Source organism: Patiria miniata, unplaced genomic scaffold, assembly GCF_015706575.1.
Source record: "Patiria miniata isolate m_02_andy unplaced genomic scaffold, ASM1570657v1 HiC_scaffold_9, whole genome shotgun sequence".
In the NCBI taxonomy this organism is placed as follows: Eukaryota; Metazoa; Echinodermata; class Asteroidea; order Valvatida; family Asterinidae; genus Patiria; species Patiria miniata.
Genome location: NW_024037076.1, coordinates 11,047,334 through 11,062,219, shown reverse-complemented (window position 1 = coordinate 11,062,219; position 14,886 = coordinate 11,047,334). Strand labels below are relative to the sequence as shown.

The following is a 14,886-nucleotide window of genomic DNA, read 5'->3' as shown; positions in this document are numbered from 1 at the left end:
TCATTTAAACTAAAAGGTTTTATACTACATTTGTTTTGTTTCCTTTCTGAATTTTTCTCTTTCTCCTTTCGTAAACATGTATTATTCCATTTTACTTTATAATTCATCATCTTACAACTACCTTTCTATTCAGCGGATAAACCTCTAGCTTTAGTACATTTAGTCTTTTGTGAATTTGATCTTTTTGTTCATATTCTATCAGTTTTATTCTAATATTTAAATGTATAAACAAGTCAATTGAGCAAATACTCTTAAATATATATGAATACATTTCTTTTTAACTTGATTTTCTTTACCTTGAATATGTTTAGTGTACCAGTGATTGTCTTTTTACGTTTCGATCATCTTTTTTTAAATTTTACTGGAACCACTGAATGGGCCGTAATGAATGTGTAGGTTTTCTACCCGTCATCTGGCTACCCAGCGGTAAATTATAAATCTTCAAAACAACAGTTTGCTGGTTTTGTTTACCATTCAATACAGATTGAGACCAAGTTGAGTGATGATGCCATGGATTTGGTAACGACTGTCAATGGGACCGTTGTCACACCCACTGCTGAAGGTAAGACCCGGCGCCAATTTCACATTGTCTTAAAGGTACAGTCAATCATTTGTTGATATCCTAAAAGTAAGTGTCGAAATTAGTGTTAAAAGGCATACTTGGTTTAAACGTAGTAATGGGAATAAACTCCCTGTGAAATTACTATATCTGTCCAGCTGTCATTTTGAAGAGAGAACAATGAAAAAGGGCGTAAGCAACAATGCGTCTTAAGACGCACTTTTGGACAGTTCGTTTCTGATTTGGCAATGAGTGCAAGCTTTGACATAACGCACACACGCAACGGTCGCTATAATTTAACATAGATATCAAAATAATAAATATTTGTGCTGATGATGTCTATGTCATTCGTTGGTTCAGTGCGCAACATCTTAATGGAGAACAGCTGATTGAGAACGTGTCCTGGAGGCTGGATTTGGGCGCAATTCAAAACATGACTCGGCCACTTTTGAATTTGAGATCCTAACATATTGTTTTCCCGGAATATACAACATTCACTGAGCTGGAACTTCATCAAGTTAGTTGTTCAGCACTCTTCTTAACATATTGCACAAAACACAAATGATGTCTTCACTTAAAACGGCGATTTCAGTTTATAAGTGGCTTATCTGTTGGTCTATTTGTAACCTTTTCCATCTGTTATACATACTTTGAACGCAGCTGAGGGCTATGACTTTGTGACGGTGCTGTTTTCATCATCATCTTCCTCAAAATGAATGCAAAAATGTTAGTCCATTGTATTTTTTTTCTCCTAGGATTGCAGTTTGAAAATCTTCGGGTAACGAGGGCGGAGAACCCAATAAAAGTGAGTGTCATGTATTCTGATTACGTCACCTTTTCCGTCGGGGTGAACAACAGCATGGCCGACATCACAGTACTTTTCAACGAGGACTTCAAAGGCAAAACAAAAGGAATTCTAGGTATGGTTTTGTTTACTACCACGACTATTTTTTTCGTCCTATTTGTATTACAATGCCACTTGGTTTGGCAAATCTGATGAAAAAAAAATAAAGTTAGTAAATTGTAGGTTAAATCAATTCGGGCGACAGAATAGGCCCCATTTGAATGAGTGTCGGAGCTAATTTGTTTTAGATTGGGGTATAGCGTTATGCCGCCTTACTTAATACACCGTATTGACAAACAGATACTCTAATCATACGCTTACACTATTGACCGGAAAAACAAACAATTTGACATGTCCCGCGCTACAAATTTGTGGACCTCTCCCACATTACACTGGGAAAAATGAACTCTCTGTGGCAAACTTTTGTGAAACGCCCGAATTGAGATGACAATGTTTTTATAAAGTGACAGTTCCAAATTCTTCCAATTTGAATTTAAGGTACAAACCCATTGCTAAATTTAACTGATTTGTTACATGTTCTCAGGTGTGTGGGATGACGACCCAAGCAATGATGTTTTGACGCGTAATGGAACTCTGCAACCAGGCTCCGGAGACAATGGAGAGCTGGTGGAGAGGGACTACTTCGAATTTGGCGAAACATGTAAGAAAAATCCAACCCCCTCATGAATTATGTAATTTTATGTGGACGGCTTGTCATTGTATGATAAGTTTGAAATTTGTTTTTTTTCTAGAGAAATAAGTGTAATTTTGGTGGATAATTTTCAGGGCGAGTTGTGGAGGAAGACTCTCTCTTCTTCTATCAGTCTCCTGGTGAAAGCTACGACTCCTTGAACGACCCCAACTTCACTCCAGACTTCCTGCAAGATTTGATCGACAAGGCACCGCCGGGAAAATACGACGAGGCCAAAACGGTCTGCGGATCTAGCTACGAGTGTCTGTACGACTCATTGGCTCTGAATGATACCAGCATCGGTATGGCTACATCAACACTCAATGACATGAACATGGAAAACATGGCAATCGCAAGTAAGTGGATACCTCACCAAATTTGGGTGTACACCTCCTAATTTGGTGTAGTTTTGGTGCACATGTGGTGTACACCAATTGTGCACCAGCTTTATGCAAAAGCATACCACATTAAGTTTGGTTCTCAAAGCATGGCACCAAATGTACACCACATTTTGTTAGTTCTTTGAACACTGCACCAAACATGCACCAGATAAAGTTGGTCGTGAAGCGAGGCACCAAAAGCACACCACATTTGGTTAGTTTTTTTGGAGGACTGCACCAAATGTGCACCACAGTTTCTCAGATCAGCACTTGTAGGCTCTATGTGAAATTTGATGCAATTGACCTATGACTTTACATTCCATTCACACAAATGCCCCGCAGAGTGCGGGAGATTTGAATTCAGTCAGTTGGCAGTTAGAACACAGTAGTGGTGGCAGTGTCAGGGCAGTTGTTGCATTTTGTTGCCAAGAAAGCATGCATTTTGTGGTAGAATTTGCAACATTTTTGACATTATTTGCATCAGCAAGGTGTGTCTTGTTTGGTTGATCATGCATGGACAGATGATGATGCATTTAGGTGCATTTTCTGTGAATTCGAGACAAGCAAGCTTCAACATTGGAATGGCATGAATGCACTACATGTACTGGACATCGAATCATGGATATTCTGCAGTCTTTTCATGCTTGTGTCTTTACCTCTGAAAATGTAATGTAAGTGTGTGAGCATGGATGTCCAAGAAGGGATTTGGTATTTCACTGATTGAAGAAAGTTGACATGGGAAGCATCATTTCAAGAATTTACCAGTTGTTCACCGTAAAAGGATGGACTTTCAATGTGCAAGCATTGTTAAACCCATTCACCCTTGTTTTGGGTTATATATATAGTATATGTATACTTAATTACACATTTGATGCATGGGAAAGAATGAAAAATGTGTTTTACACAGAGCCAGCGCAATAAACATGTGCACACATCTCTGGGCACATTTAGTGCTAGGATTTATTTCCTCACAGATATGACAGAGGCACCACATTTGCATACATAATGTAACGCACCGAAACAGCACCACGGCACTGGTGCACTTTTGGTGCTAATTTAAATAATTGGAAAGCACCACAAGTGCACCACTCATATGTAGTGCGCATTTGGTGCCAATTTAAATAGTTGGAATGCACGACAAGTGCACCCCACCACCAAAATTGGTGCAGGTTTGGTGTAAGGATTTAGTACTGCTGACATTTTGCGCTTTTGGTGCTAATTTAAATAATTGGAACGCACCAAAACCACACCCCGTGAAAAGTTTTCATGTTGAAGTTTTTACAGGGTACACCAAAACAACACCATTTACAAAAAAGTGTAAATTTGGTATACACCAGCTTTTGGAAAACACCTACACCAACCAAAACTACACCATAAGTGCACCAAAGCTGCACTTCAATTGCAAAAGGGTACACAACGTTTGATTGAAAGAGACGTCACTTTAGTTTGTGTTGCACCTGGTTCACTAACGCACTGACTGACTCATGTCACTTTTGAATCGACTTGCTTGAGTTTCCACCTACTAGGCCCAAACATTTGACTCAGATGACGACATATATCCTCAGACAAAATTGGTCTGATACAAGCTTTACTAAGGCGTGTTGTTCTCTTGTTTTTTTTTCTTCTGCTGTGGTTGTGGGCATGATAACGTCTTCCATTTGCACAAAACTTTTTATTGGTTGCTACAATTGTGGTACAATTTTGCACTCCAGAACAAGAAAGATTTAGTTTCAGGAATATGGGTCTAGGAGCTAGATTAGCCAATGTAAAACATTCCGGATGTCGGCACCCGCCTTTTTGGTAGTATAAATTACGTAAATTTACGCTGTGTTAAAGGAAACTGGTGCAAGACCTTCATGATGTAGCATTTTTACGAAATCAATTTTCTGCTAATATCCTTTTTCTTTCTAGCCAATTTCCCACCAAACATAACATTTGTGGACTCCATCGACGTTATTGTGGGCAGGAACTTCATCCTGCAACTGGAAGCAGTGGATCCTGAGGGCGATAACGTCACTTTCGACTTACTTGAGATGGTACCAGGGGCAGACATTACAGCCTCAGGTTTGTAAACAAGCAACGTAGTTCATAGCTTGTATTTAGTTTATAGCTTCGTATTTAGTTTTAAATGTTTCATGTAAATGAAGAGGTACGCCAATAAGGATGTCCGCTCAAATGATTAGATTTAAGGGCGCCAAGGACAAATCAAGACACACAAACAAAATCAAATAACTAGGAGTCGACAAATTATGTTGGTCTCATGAACTTGTTACAGATTACTTGTTTACAAAATCAATTAAAATATTTCTGGATCTGAATCTGAATCTAACTCACAATACAACTTCTTTACAAGTGTTACAAAAATCATAGAACTTAATAAGGTTACTTAATCATGATAAGCTTCCAAAGATTCCCAGGTTCCTATCATTCTTCGTTCAAATATTTTAATCAGGTTCTCCGAAGTTCCCCGAACGCCTATTCCTTACTGGCGAACCGCTACATTAATTTCATTTACTTCAACATATCTATAATGATTGGTTGTGCTGTCCTCTTCAAAATGAAAGTCCAACTTGGAAACAGACCCTTGCAAGCACATTCACTTTTTTTTTTAAATTTATTTCAAAAGGTCGATTTTCTTGGACACCAGAGGACAAGACTAAGGTGAAAATCGGCTTTTTAGCAACAGATGGAAAAGCGAATGCCACACTGGAACCTATTGTGAAGCTCTGTGACTGTCAGAATGGCGGCACCTGCCTGTTTGATCAGTACGCGAGTGGGGTGGATATCGTTCAAGACCGATTTGGGGTAAGTTACCATCAAGGTACATTCTGGATATTTTGCAAACTGTGTGCACCACTGTCTAAAAAAGAATGACCCATTAATACCTAAGTAAAGACCTAGTAAATTGCAATTGTAGTTGGTTAATGAGATCAAAGTTGAATGGGGTTTGTTTTATTGAGTGTAGGTCGTGTTATGCCAATGTGAGCCCGGCTGGTCGGGAGAGTTCTGTGAAGAGAACTACGACGCGTGCGCAGACAACCCGTGTTTCCTGAATGTTGATTGCGTGGATGAGGATCCACCCTCGTTGAACAGCACCTGCGGACCTTGTCCAGCGGGACTTGAAGGGGACGGGAAAACCTGCCAAGGTCAGTCAGGAATGCCCACAGTTGTCCAGAGTCACGGACATTGTTGTGGCGGGGTGGGGTTGAGGAGTCACACCATTGGACATTGTGTCGCCCCGATCATTGTATGATCACCAAAATCTTGAGCGATGTGCACCTTCTATTTCCAGATACTGTTCAAGATAGTGTTCAAGATTGTCTGTTCTGAAATAGCCTCCAATTAGTCATATGGTGTTCATCTCCTCCTACCCTCCCCCTTAATATGACTTGCAGCCACAAACTAGAATCATCGCGAGAATTGCGATCATAGTATGCACGACAAGTAAGCCAAGGTTGCGGTAGGGCCTTATTCCGCCATCTTTGTTCTCCACTCCCCACTAACATGTGTCTGGTCATAAGAAGCCTCGTTCTCTTGATAATTCAACATGAGAACGGGGTTGCTTGCATGCGTGTCAGGCTCTGTCAGCAATGCGTTCAAATGTCCATTCTGAGGTCTTCTCCCCAAACTAATCGAGAGGGGGGGGGGGGTGGAATTTGTGTGCTGAGTCCACAGAGAAGCACATTTTACCACATTGGTAGGTTCAAGAAATAAAATTTGAACTCCGGTTGTAGTTTCCCTTTTTACCGCGTCTGTCTGCAGATATTGATGAGTGCGAGTTGTACAGAGACCAGCCAGCTAGCGGTGGCGGACTGGGCTGCGACCAGAACTGTCACAATATCCTTATGAACTTCACGTGTAGCTGCAATGCTGGATACTTACTGCATGAGGATGGGAAGCGATGCATTGGTAAGATTAATTTCGAAAAAGAAATCAGCGTCGTTTCAAATCTGCGTGGTGATTTTGTTTGTGCTATTAAAGATGGCACTTATGGGGTTCTCTTACAAAATGGAACACAAGTAAACCTGATGGATTTTGATGCGGTAAATTCTAAATAAGAGGGGTAACAAAAGGACACTTTAATTCCCTTAAAACAAATAAAACATGGTATTTCCAATTGAAGCGGTTAGCCATTACAGATGTCTGTTTAACTTATTAAATTTAAGGGCGGCAAAGCAACGAAGACGAACAGAACGACACCAGAAGTGAAAATGTACTCTCCAAAACGTGTTCTTCACAAAGGCTTTACAATTATTCGTTGCTTTTTATATCAATCTCAATATTAGCTCACAAAACTGATTTCGAGTCAAATTACACCTAAAGTTACTCCCAATTCTTAATTCTAATTGAAATTGCGAAGTTCTTACTTTTCATATAGCGCAAGTTCCTATAACATTTTAAATACTCAAAGTTTAAAGTTTATCAGATACAAGTGCTCTAAAAGTTGCAATCGCTATAATAAAGTTCTAAGTGTTAAGTTCCAATAAATGTTCAATTGCTATGCAGTAAAGTTGTTATAAAGTTAAAGTTCCCTGAACATGGACGGCTGCCCTGTTCTTTTTTTTCAGACGTTACAGACGAATGTCACTTGTCTGCGTTGAGCTGTTTGAATGGAGGGACCTTTGATGCGGAGTTTTGCGAGTGCGTCTGTCCACTTACGCACTCGGGAATGACGTGTGCTGGTAAAACATATATGTGTTTGTTTTCCCATTTCATTTTCCTAGTGTAGTTTGATTGGTCAGGAACTTCATTTCGGAATAATCAGGGACCGGGAGATTTGTGGACAAAGTTGATTGTATATGCCATTGAAAATTAAACAATTCACAGAATGCTTTTCTTGTGGATGATTTTTTAAACCTTTGTTATTTGCCATCTTAGTAAGAGCACAGTAGAGTTATGTGTGCGGACTAATTGACCACCTGCAGCTTGTTATTGTTGTGTAAAAAAATTGAGATGCTCTGGTAATGTTCCAATGCAAAACGTCTTTCACAATGGTTTTCTGATTGTGCAAGTATGCTTACTATGCCTCTGTATTGCAGTTCCCGAATACAAACACTACCTACATTTTAGGGGAATAAATTGAGTGATAAGCGAAATATGCTATATACCCACACTGATATTTCTTTTCTTGGCAGATGAGAATCGCTGTCTTTCTAGCAACAGATGTGGGAATGACCAATACTGTTTACCAAGCAATGATCCGTCGGGATTCACGTGCCACTGCAATATCATCCAAGGATATGTCGAGGGTGATTCTGGTCAGTGCCAACGTAAGTAATTCACTCGTAATTTGTGTTGCCCTGTGCATCGATACTGTATTGTAATGTAGCGTAATATAAATGTAACTTTTCGCGTGGTATATACTATGTCACGTTCAACAAGCGGTCTGGGGTCGAAAAGATATTCGGGTTCTATAAAGGATTACGAACTTGGTCTTTGGTTGAAATACAGTATACTCTTATAAAGAGTGTTTTCCACTGTTTTATTCTCTAACGTTCATCAATAAAATATTTTGCAAACAATTAACGTCTACTCACTTCAAGAAGATCCCGATTACAGTCTGTTATTCGCAGTACCAACGTATTTTTCGTAGCTTCCCCACAGCACTCCAAAACGTGCCTACCCCCAAAGCCTTCCTTGGCTTCCAGCCAAAAATGTGACAACTTGACAACTGGCGCACGTTTATCGATCGCCTCATTTACATAAGCAAAAATATTGCGGATGCTGCGCTAGTTCAAGTGCAGTGCTCAATTCCTTTACAGTATCATAGTAATGTTATGTATGGTAATTTTTGAATTATCGTATAAATAACAGGGAATGGGCCATTAGGGAGTTAGTCATTAGGGACACTTTCCCATAGAGTAGGGCAAAAAATGTTTGATTTCAATGTGCCCTATCCCAATATTCCCTTGTCCTTTTCCACGAGGTTTGGTAATTTTATTAAATAGACCACGAGCACAGAATATAACCTATGACAGCAACATTTTGCCTCTAAAGGGCGGCTGTGACATCACGGAGACGGTTATTGTCTCCGATCTCCTATTATCAAAAACAACGATATGTTGTCTCCCTATAATGGTACATTTAGTAATAGGTAACTTTATCTTAGTTTTAAAGCGCATTGAAATGATACTGATATGCGATTGATAAGTTATTATTATTTATTACCATTATTATACGTGAAATGCACCATTAAGGATACATGATTTCGTAATTTCTTTGAACGGTTGGAGACACCGGTCATTAGAGAGACATTTTGGTGTCTCCTAAGTGACAAGGGTTCCCTTTAAATGCAACATTTTATTGTTGCAATTAGGCTATTTTTTTTGTTCGTTGTCTAATTAGTAAAGGTACCGAAATTGGTGGGAAAAAGGACAAGGGAATATTGGGTTAGGGCATATAAACATTTTGTCCTAAAGTCTATGGGAATGTCTCCCAAATGTCCAATCCAAGGTAATATTTATTATTATATTATTAATTATAATCATTAAATGTGCCCTGAATAGTCAGAGTATCGAGGTCAAGACGCATTGTGTTTCGCATAGTTAATCGCCGAATCTTTGCGCATATCAAATAATAGACTCTTGCTGCGACTCTCGAAGTCACGATAAGCTCTGATGTCGTTTGTACCAAACAATTATTGATTACCGTTACAAAAGGTTGTTAATGTATTGCACCCAGTGGCACTCATCAACGTTGGATTTTCTTGTCTCCCAGATTACCCATCAAGAATGCCGTGATTACTGCCCTTATGGACTTCAACGATGCCTTTAAAAACCCTACGTCGAAAGCATTCAATAAAACCGCAGCTGTGTTTGAGAATGCAGTAAGTAAATTATATCTTTCTCTATTCCTCAGCCCCCCAAAAAACCCTTATTCTCAAAGGTCCCACCAGAGAGGTGCTGCCAAGATCCAAAACATTAGGCCCAAACTTTTTACTGTATATTACAGGTTTCACTTTTTGTCGTATACTGCAGGTTAATCATTCAGGAAGCAGCAGGTTTATTCATTTGAAACAGATACTTCAAACGTTAATCACGCTTACAACATATGTTGTGAACCGTCTGAATATAGGCATTAGACAAAATGCAGAGGGATTATTTATTTATATTTTGACAAGATTCGCATACAGAATGGGTTTCTCATAAACATTTTTGGTAGATTTGTGCAAGACAGATTTTGACATATTTTGTACAATCCGACGTTGAATTTTTGTGGTTGCGGTTGAAGAGTGCTTGGGCAGTTTTGAGCAGTACAGGGAGTAATGGTTCAAAAAGTTAAACATCTTTCACAGATCATGTTTGATATTTTTAATCCTAGATTTTGAAGACCCTTAAAGAACACCCATCAACCAATGACGTTTTGTCGGTGGTAGTTCCTTTAATGGAGGAGGGCAGCGTTGTCATCAGATCTGTAGCACTGTTTGGAACTGCTGCACCGTCCAACGCCATTTTACGTCAAGTGCTGGCGAGCAATGATACATTGACTGATGGCAGTACGGTCATTGACATCGATCAAAACTCGATCCTTGTGGATGGTGAGTTGATGGTAAAAAATACTGTCGTATGGAATGATGACTTTAGAACCGTTAAAGCAAATTAAGCAGCATGAAAACCGACACACGTGATGTTAGATTACATGCTTATGCCTGCTATTTTGGTAACTCGAACAACTTTCAAATGAAATATCATTTTAAAATATGACCATGTATTACTTGTGAAGCTGTAAAATACTTTTATTAGATATTTTTAATTTCAATTTCTAGAATGCCACCAAGTTTAATATCATTTCTGTTCCATACTTAAATTCTAATAATCATGAAGGCATAACTAGTCAAAGTAATATGGGAAAGGTTGTGACAAGTTCATCAGCAATGGGCGAATTGCATCAGGTATAATTGCTGGATTCTGCACAAATTCTACCTGGGATCTTTCCAAAATAAAGGCAAAAATTGTGGGAAAATTTAAAATTAAAGAAAACCTGTTCCAATTCTGCAAGTAATAAGCACTTTAAATAACCTGTTGCTGGAAGATTTGTTACACATATTACCCTGGATATTCAATGATGCGACGCATCAGTGAGACCAGCTTTGCTAGTCGCAATAGCTGCACTGTGGGAAAATTGAAAATGACGGAAAACCTGCTCCGAATCTGCAAGTAATCCACACTTTAATTGACCTGTTGCGGGAGGATTTGTAACACACATTACTCTTGATATCCCATGATGTGACGCATCAGTGAGACATGCTTTGCAAGTCTCGATAGCTGCAGAGTGGGAAATTGAAAATTACAGAAAAAAATACTGTTCCAACTCTGCAATTAATACACATTTTCATTGACCTGTTCCGGGATGATTTGTTACACACGTTACCCCGGATATTCAGATTTGCTAGGCTTGACTTGTTTTGTGGTTTTTTTTTTATAATAGATGAGGCAATAGACTGTGTACCGACTTACTGCATGAACGGCGGGACGTGTGAGACATCGGGTATCTTTCCTTATAAGAACTACGCATGCAGGTAAAGAATACACGACTTAAAATGTCATTCCCTTTAACTTGGTTCCCTTTTGGATCGCTATTAGGACACAGCAATGAAGCTGTATATGTTACAGCATTTTTAAATATATGGCATGGTTCAAACATGATCACACACATTTGAGAAGCCTGTTCACGTTACTTTGCGATACTACTTACATTTCTTCTAAATCTGTTTAGTGAAAAGTTTTAAACAAGATAATTAAAGAAAAGTAAGCAATCTTTCCGAAATTTCAAGTAATTGTATGTTGTTACTAATTCACTGACAAAGCATTTTTGATGCATAAAACGACGTTTGTACTGTATTTAAAATTTCCGTTAATAAAATAAACACACTTGTGTCCAATTAAATAAAAAGGTAATTGTGTAAGCAAAGCAAATTTCATAAGGAATGCATTTGCAGTTCCGTTGTGGCATTCGCTGGTATCCAACAAACTGAAATCAGATGACGATGAACTTGCTTTACTAACTTCAAATGATGCCTTTGCATTAAGTGTTCTATCTGCAGATTCCAACCAGTTTCCACTTTGTAAAGATATGCCTCTAGTTTTGAGCATGAAGAAAATATTAATTAGACTCGAGTAAACAATCTTCAATCAGTTTAATGGAATTGGCTTATTTTCAGGTGCCCCGAGTCCTTCAGCGGTAAGCGATGTGAGTCCGAAGTGTTGCCACATCCAGAAGGTAAATGTGTGTTGTATTCCTATCACGTCATACCAGTTGGCCTAATAGATAAAGACACTTTTGACGAGAAAAAGACAACACAGTTGCATGTGTCCATTCGTGCCATGTGATGACGAATGAGAGCTTCTTTATACCGTATGATCACATTATACATGTATTATTAACCTACTCAAAGTTTGATAATCCCCTTTATTAATTTCCAGATGGATTGTCAACATTGGCCCTAGCTTTCATCATCATTGGGTCTCTCGCTTTGGCTGTCGTGGTGGTAGTCGTGCTAGTCTGCATTGTTCTTCACAACCAAAGCCTACAGGCAAAGGTTTCTGCCAACCACCGGAATAAGGTTGCCCCGATTATAGTTGAGGAAGCGGTGGTGGACAACATCAGTGACTCTACTGACCTCAAGGAGGTAACTCATTACATTCATTAACGTCCCTTGGGTCTAATTGCCTTACGCACAGTGTTCAGTTCGGATCAATTAATTCAATTAAGGATATGTTTGAAAAAAAAGAAGGTTGCCCTGAAATGAACTACAGGCGAGGGAAGAAAATCTTCTCAACATTTTCGGATAGTGTATTTGTCCATCCTTTGAGATTGTTGTTTCATAGAATCATGACTGGTGAACCTCAGACCCATCCCTTATTATGCATTTTCACCATGCAAGTCAAATTTGTTTATTTTTGGACCTGGTTCAAAATTGTTAACAACATTGACAAGTGGTGCTGGTTGCTGGTAGCAAGGAGCCCCAATGTTGTTCACACTTCCTTGAAATTATCGAACGAAATGTCCATCTTTTGAAGAATTCAATGATAATAAAGAGTTGCACAAGAGAAATATATCAAAGAGATGTCAAGGAGAAAACATAATTATGTCAATGAATTTCAAAAATCAACGGTTTCTCAAAAGTCATTGTTTTAATTTTCGGGTTTTTATGAAAACGTGAATGCTTTGAAGATTTTGAAAATTGCACATTGAAGAGTTTCATAACTTGAGATATTGTTGAAGCATTGGAAAAAAAGCATGTATTGAAGAAATGTGACAATTATTAAAAAAAAAATTGGCTAGCAAGATAGTAATGAATACGATCATTTAAATGCATTTAGAAAAAAAAACCCAATGCATTAGTTATTATTCTGGTAAGACTTGGTAAATTTTATTGGTTTTAACCCATGAAAGTAATAATAAATTTATTCTGCATTTCACAGGGTTTGGAAGGCCATGAATCGTTTGCTATGTCAGATATGGCTTCAGGCATGGAGAATCGCAGTGACGATACAGCAGTAAGTACAGTACATGAAAATAACTTTCTGAGTAAACCGATCCATTGAGCTGGGCCCACTTCGCGCCTGGGTAACAACACAGGGTGAGTCAGAATAATATGGACCTAAATTAAAGACAATATGAAAACTATATATCAAAACAAGTGCTGACAGAGAAATAGGTTAGTAGTTTGGAAATTGTGGTGAACGTTTCATGTATATCATTTTGAAGAAAAGCGCTCAGCAAAGAACAAACGCTAAAAACACTCTGACCACAGTTCCGTGGTTCAACAAAGTTAGTGAAATTGCGTACTGATGAGAAGCAGTCTAAAAAAGCGGTTAATTTGGGTCCAGATCATTCCGACTCACGGTGACCCTGTAGGACTCACCAAAAGATCTCACATCACATTAAGGCGCCGGTTCAATTCATTCAATATAATGAGAACACAGTGGTTGTTCGTTGATTCTGTCCCGTGACACATTTTTTTTGTCTGGATTCACCGATTATCCTGCCTGCGCCAAATTCAAGCATTTTCGATCTTTTTTTGCCCCGTTATAACACATGGGTGGTATGGTGGCTGCCCAAGGCACCTTTAAGGCCCTAGGCTCAACCACGATGTAGGCCGCGCCTTAATTCGCAATTCAGCTTCTGCTGCGAGTACGGACAACATTCGACCATGCAAACTTATTCACAATTTTATTTTGCATTTCGGATTTTATTCACGGCTGTTATTACATGATGGGGAGGTGCTTCATAAATCGGTGTATGGACAGTCTGTGATTTTTTTCTGATATTTATGGCGTATTGCATTAAAAAGAAATGATAAATGTAAAATTATCTAATTAGACCCAACGAAATGCTTCTAAAGTGTCAATTGCGAACGCCTGACTAATGGTGACAGATGCTTTTAAGATACCTGATTTATTGAAAGCTTGGTGGTGAAGTAAAACCATAGCCTCCCTCGGTATTCAATGGAGCATATCAAGTCTATTTTAAAAAGCAGATTTGGAGCTGCACTCTTTTTTGGTATATCACTCATATACAACAATATAAATCCTTTAAAGGTCCAAATGTGCTTGCTCGAAATCCACAAATTGATGCATCATTAGAAATATTGAAAGGTATGACTTCTTATATTTTCAGTAGCTTGATCTGGGTTTGTTCAGTCAGAATCTTTGGTTATTTTTACACCACAGTTCAACCGTTTTATTATATCGCGCAAAAACAAAACCTATACGAAATCTGTCACAACCATTTCCATTTTCCTTCTCTTACAGGATGACGTCGCTGGCTATGTGGATCGCAATCCTGATGTCCGCTAGATTGAACATACACCGTTCTGAGAGAGGGATAGTAAAAATTTATTAAGGAATCTTTGTAATCTATCGGAAGAAAAAAAAGCTTTCAGTAGTCTAGTTTCATGCTTTTGCTTTTTAAATTGTTAGTTTTGCTGGTTCCAGCCTCAAGTCCGCTTTGCACGGACTCACTGACTCACTGTGACTTGTAAGTCGGGCAGTGCCATCATAAAGGATTACCCCTAATGTCAATGAATCAGCCAAATCTGCCCCATTGTGTACAAAAGATGCATAAATTGAGCCCTGATCTGAAGCAATTGAATGTAATGGTGTGGCCTCTGGGACCAGCTTTTCAAGGCTTGCTGTGTTGTGCATATTGTTATCCTAATATTTGTTCAGCCAATGCTTGTTTAGTGGACACAATATATGGACCTAATCCCTGTGAAGATCAAGTTAAAAGAATGACCAGTTTCTGACTTTTGCAGAAAGGCTACTTTTGAAACGATTGAAAAAATGTGACTGTCAATAATTCACTTGTCGTTTAATATGAAGTAAACTATATCAGTAATAATCAAACATGGCGATGGCAACTAACACTTCACGTACTTTTTAATCGAATATTTTAAATGTTGTATACT

The 14,886-nt window shown here is 38.6% G+C and overlaps 1 protein-coding gene across 1 annotated transcript in view; it reads left to right on the top strand.

Moving 5' to 3' along the window:
- Positions 1–14,275, top strand: part of LOC119720471 — a 45,917-nt gene extending 31,642 nt beyond the window's left edge. The window contains exons 27-43 of the mRNA XM_038190143.1: positions 484–562; positions 1,315–1,479; positions 1,948–2,064; positions 2,190–2,450; positions 4,386–4,538; positions 5,101–5,279; positions 5,440–5,620; positions 6,237–6,383; positions 7,043–7,156; positions 7,610–7,748; positions 9,192–9,300; positions 9,795–10,011; positions 10,902–10,992; positions 11,635–11,693; positions 11,897–12,102; positions 12,899–12,973; positions 14,231–14,275. Of these exons, the coding sequence (XP_038046071.1) occupies positions 484–562; positions 1,315–1,479; positions 1,948–2,064; positions 2,190–2,450; positions 4,386–4,538; positions 5,101–5,279; positions 5,440–5,620; positions 6,237–6,383; positions 7,043–7,156; positions 7,610–7,748; positions 9,192–9,300; positions 9,795–10,011; positions 10,902–10,992; positions 11,635–11,693; positions 11,897–12,102; positions 12,899–12,973; positions 14,231–14,275 (2,337 nt within the window). The remainder of the gene's footprint in view (positions 1–483; positions 563–1,314; positions 1,480–1,947; positions 2,065–2,189; positions 2,451–4,385; positions 4,539–5,100; positions 5,280–5,439; positions 5,621–6,236; positions 6,384–7,042; positions 7,157–7,609; positions 7,749–9,191; positions 9,301–9,794; positions 10,012–10,901; positions 10,993–11,634; positions 11,694–11,896; positions 12,103–12,898; positions 12,974–14,230) is intronic.
- The last annotated feature ends 611 nt before the right edge of the window (positions 14,276–14,886 follow it).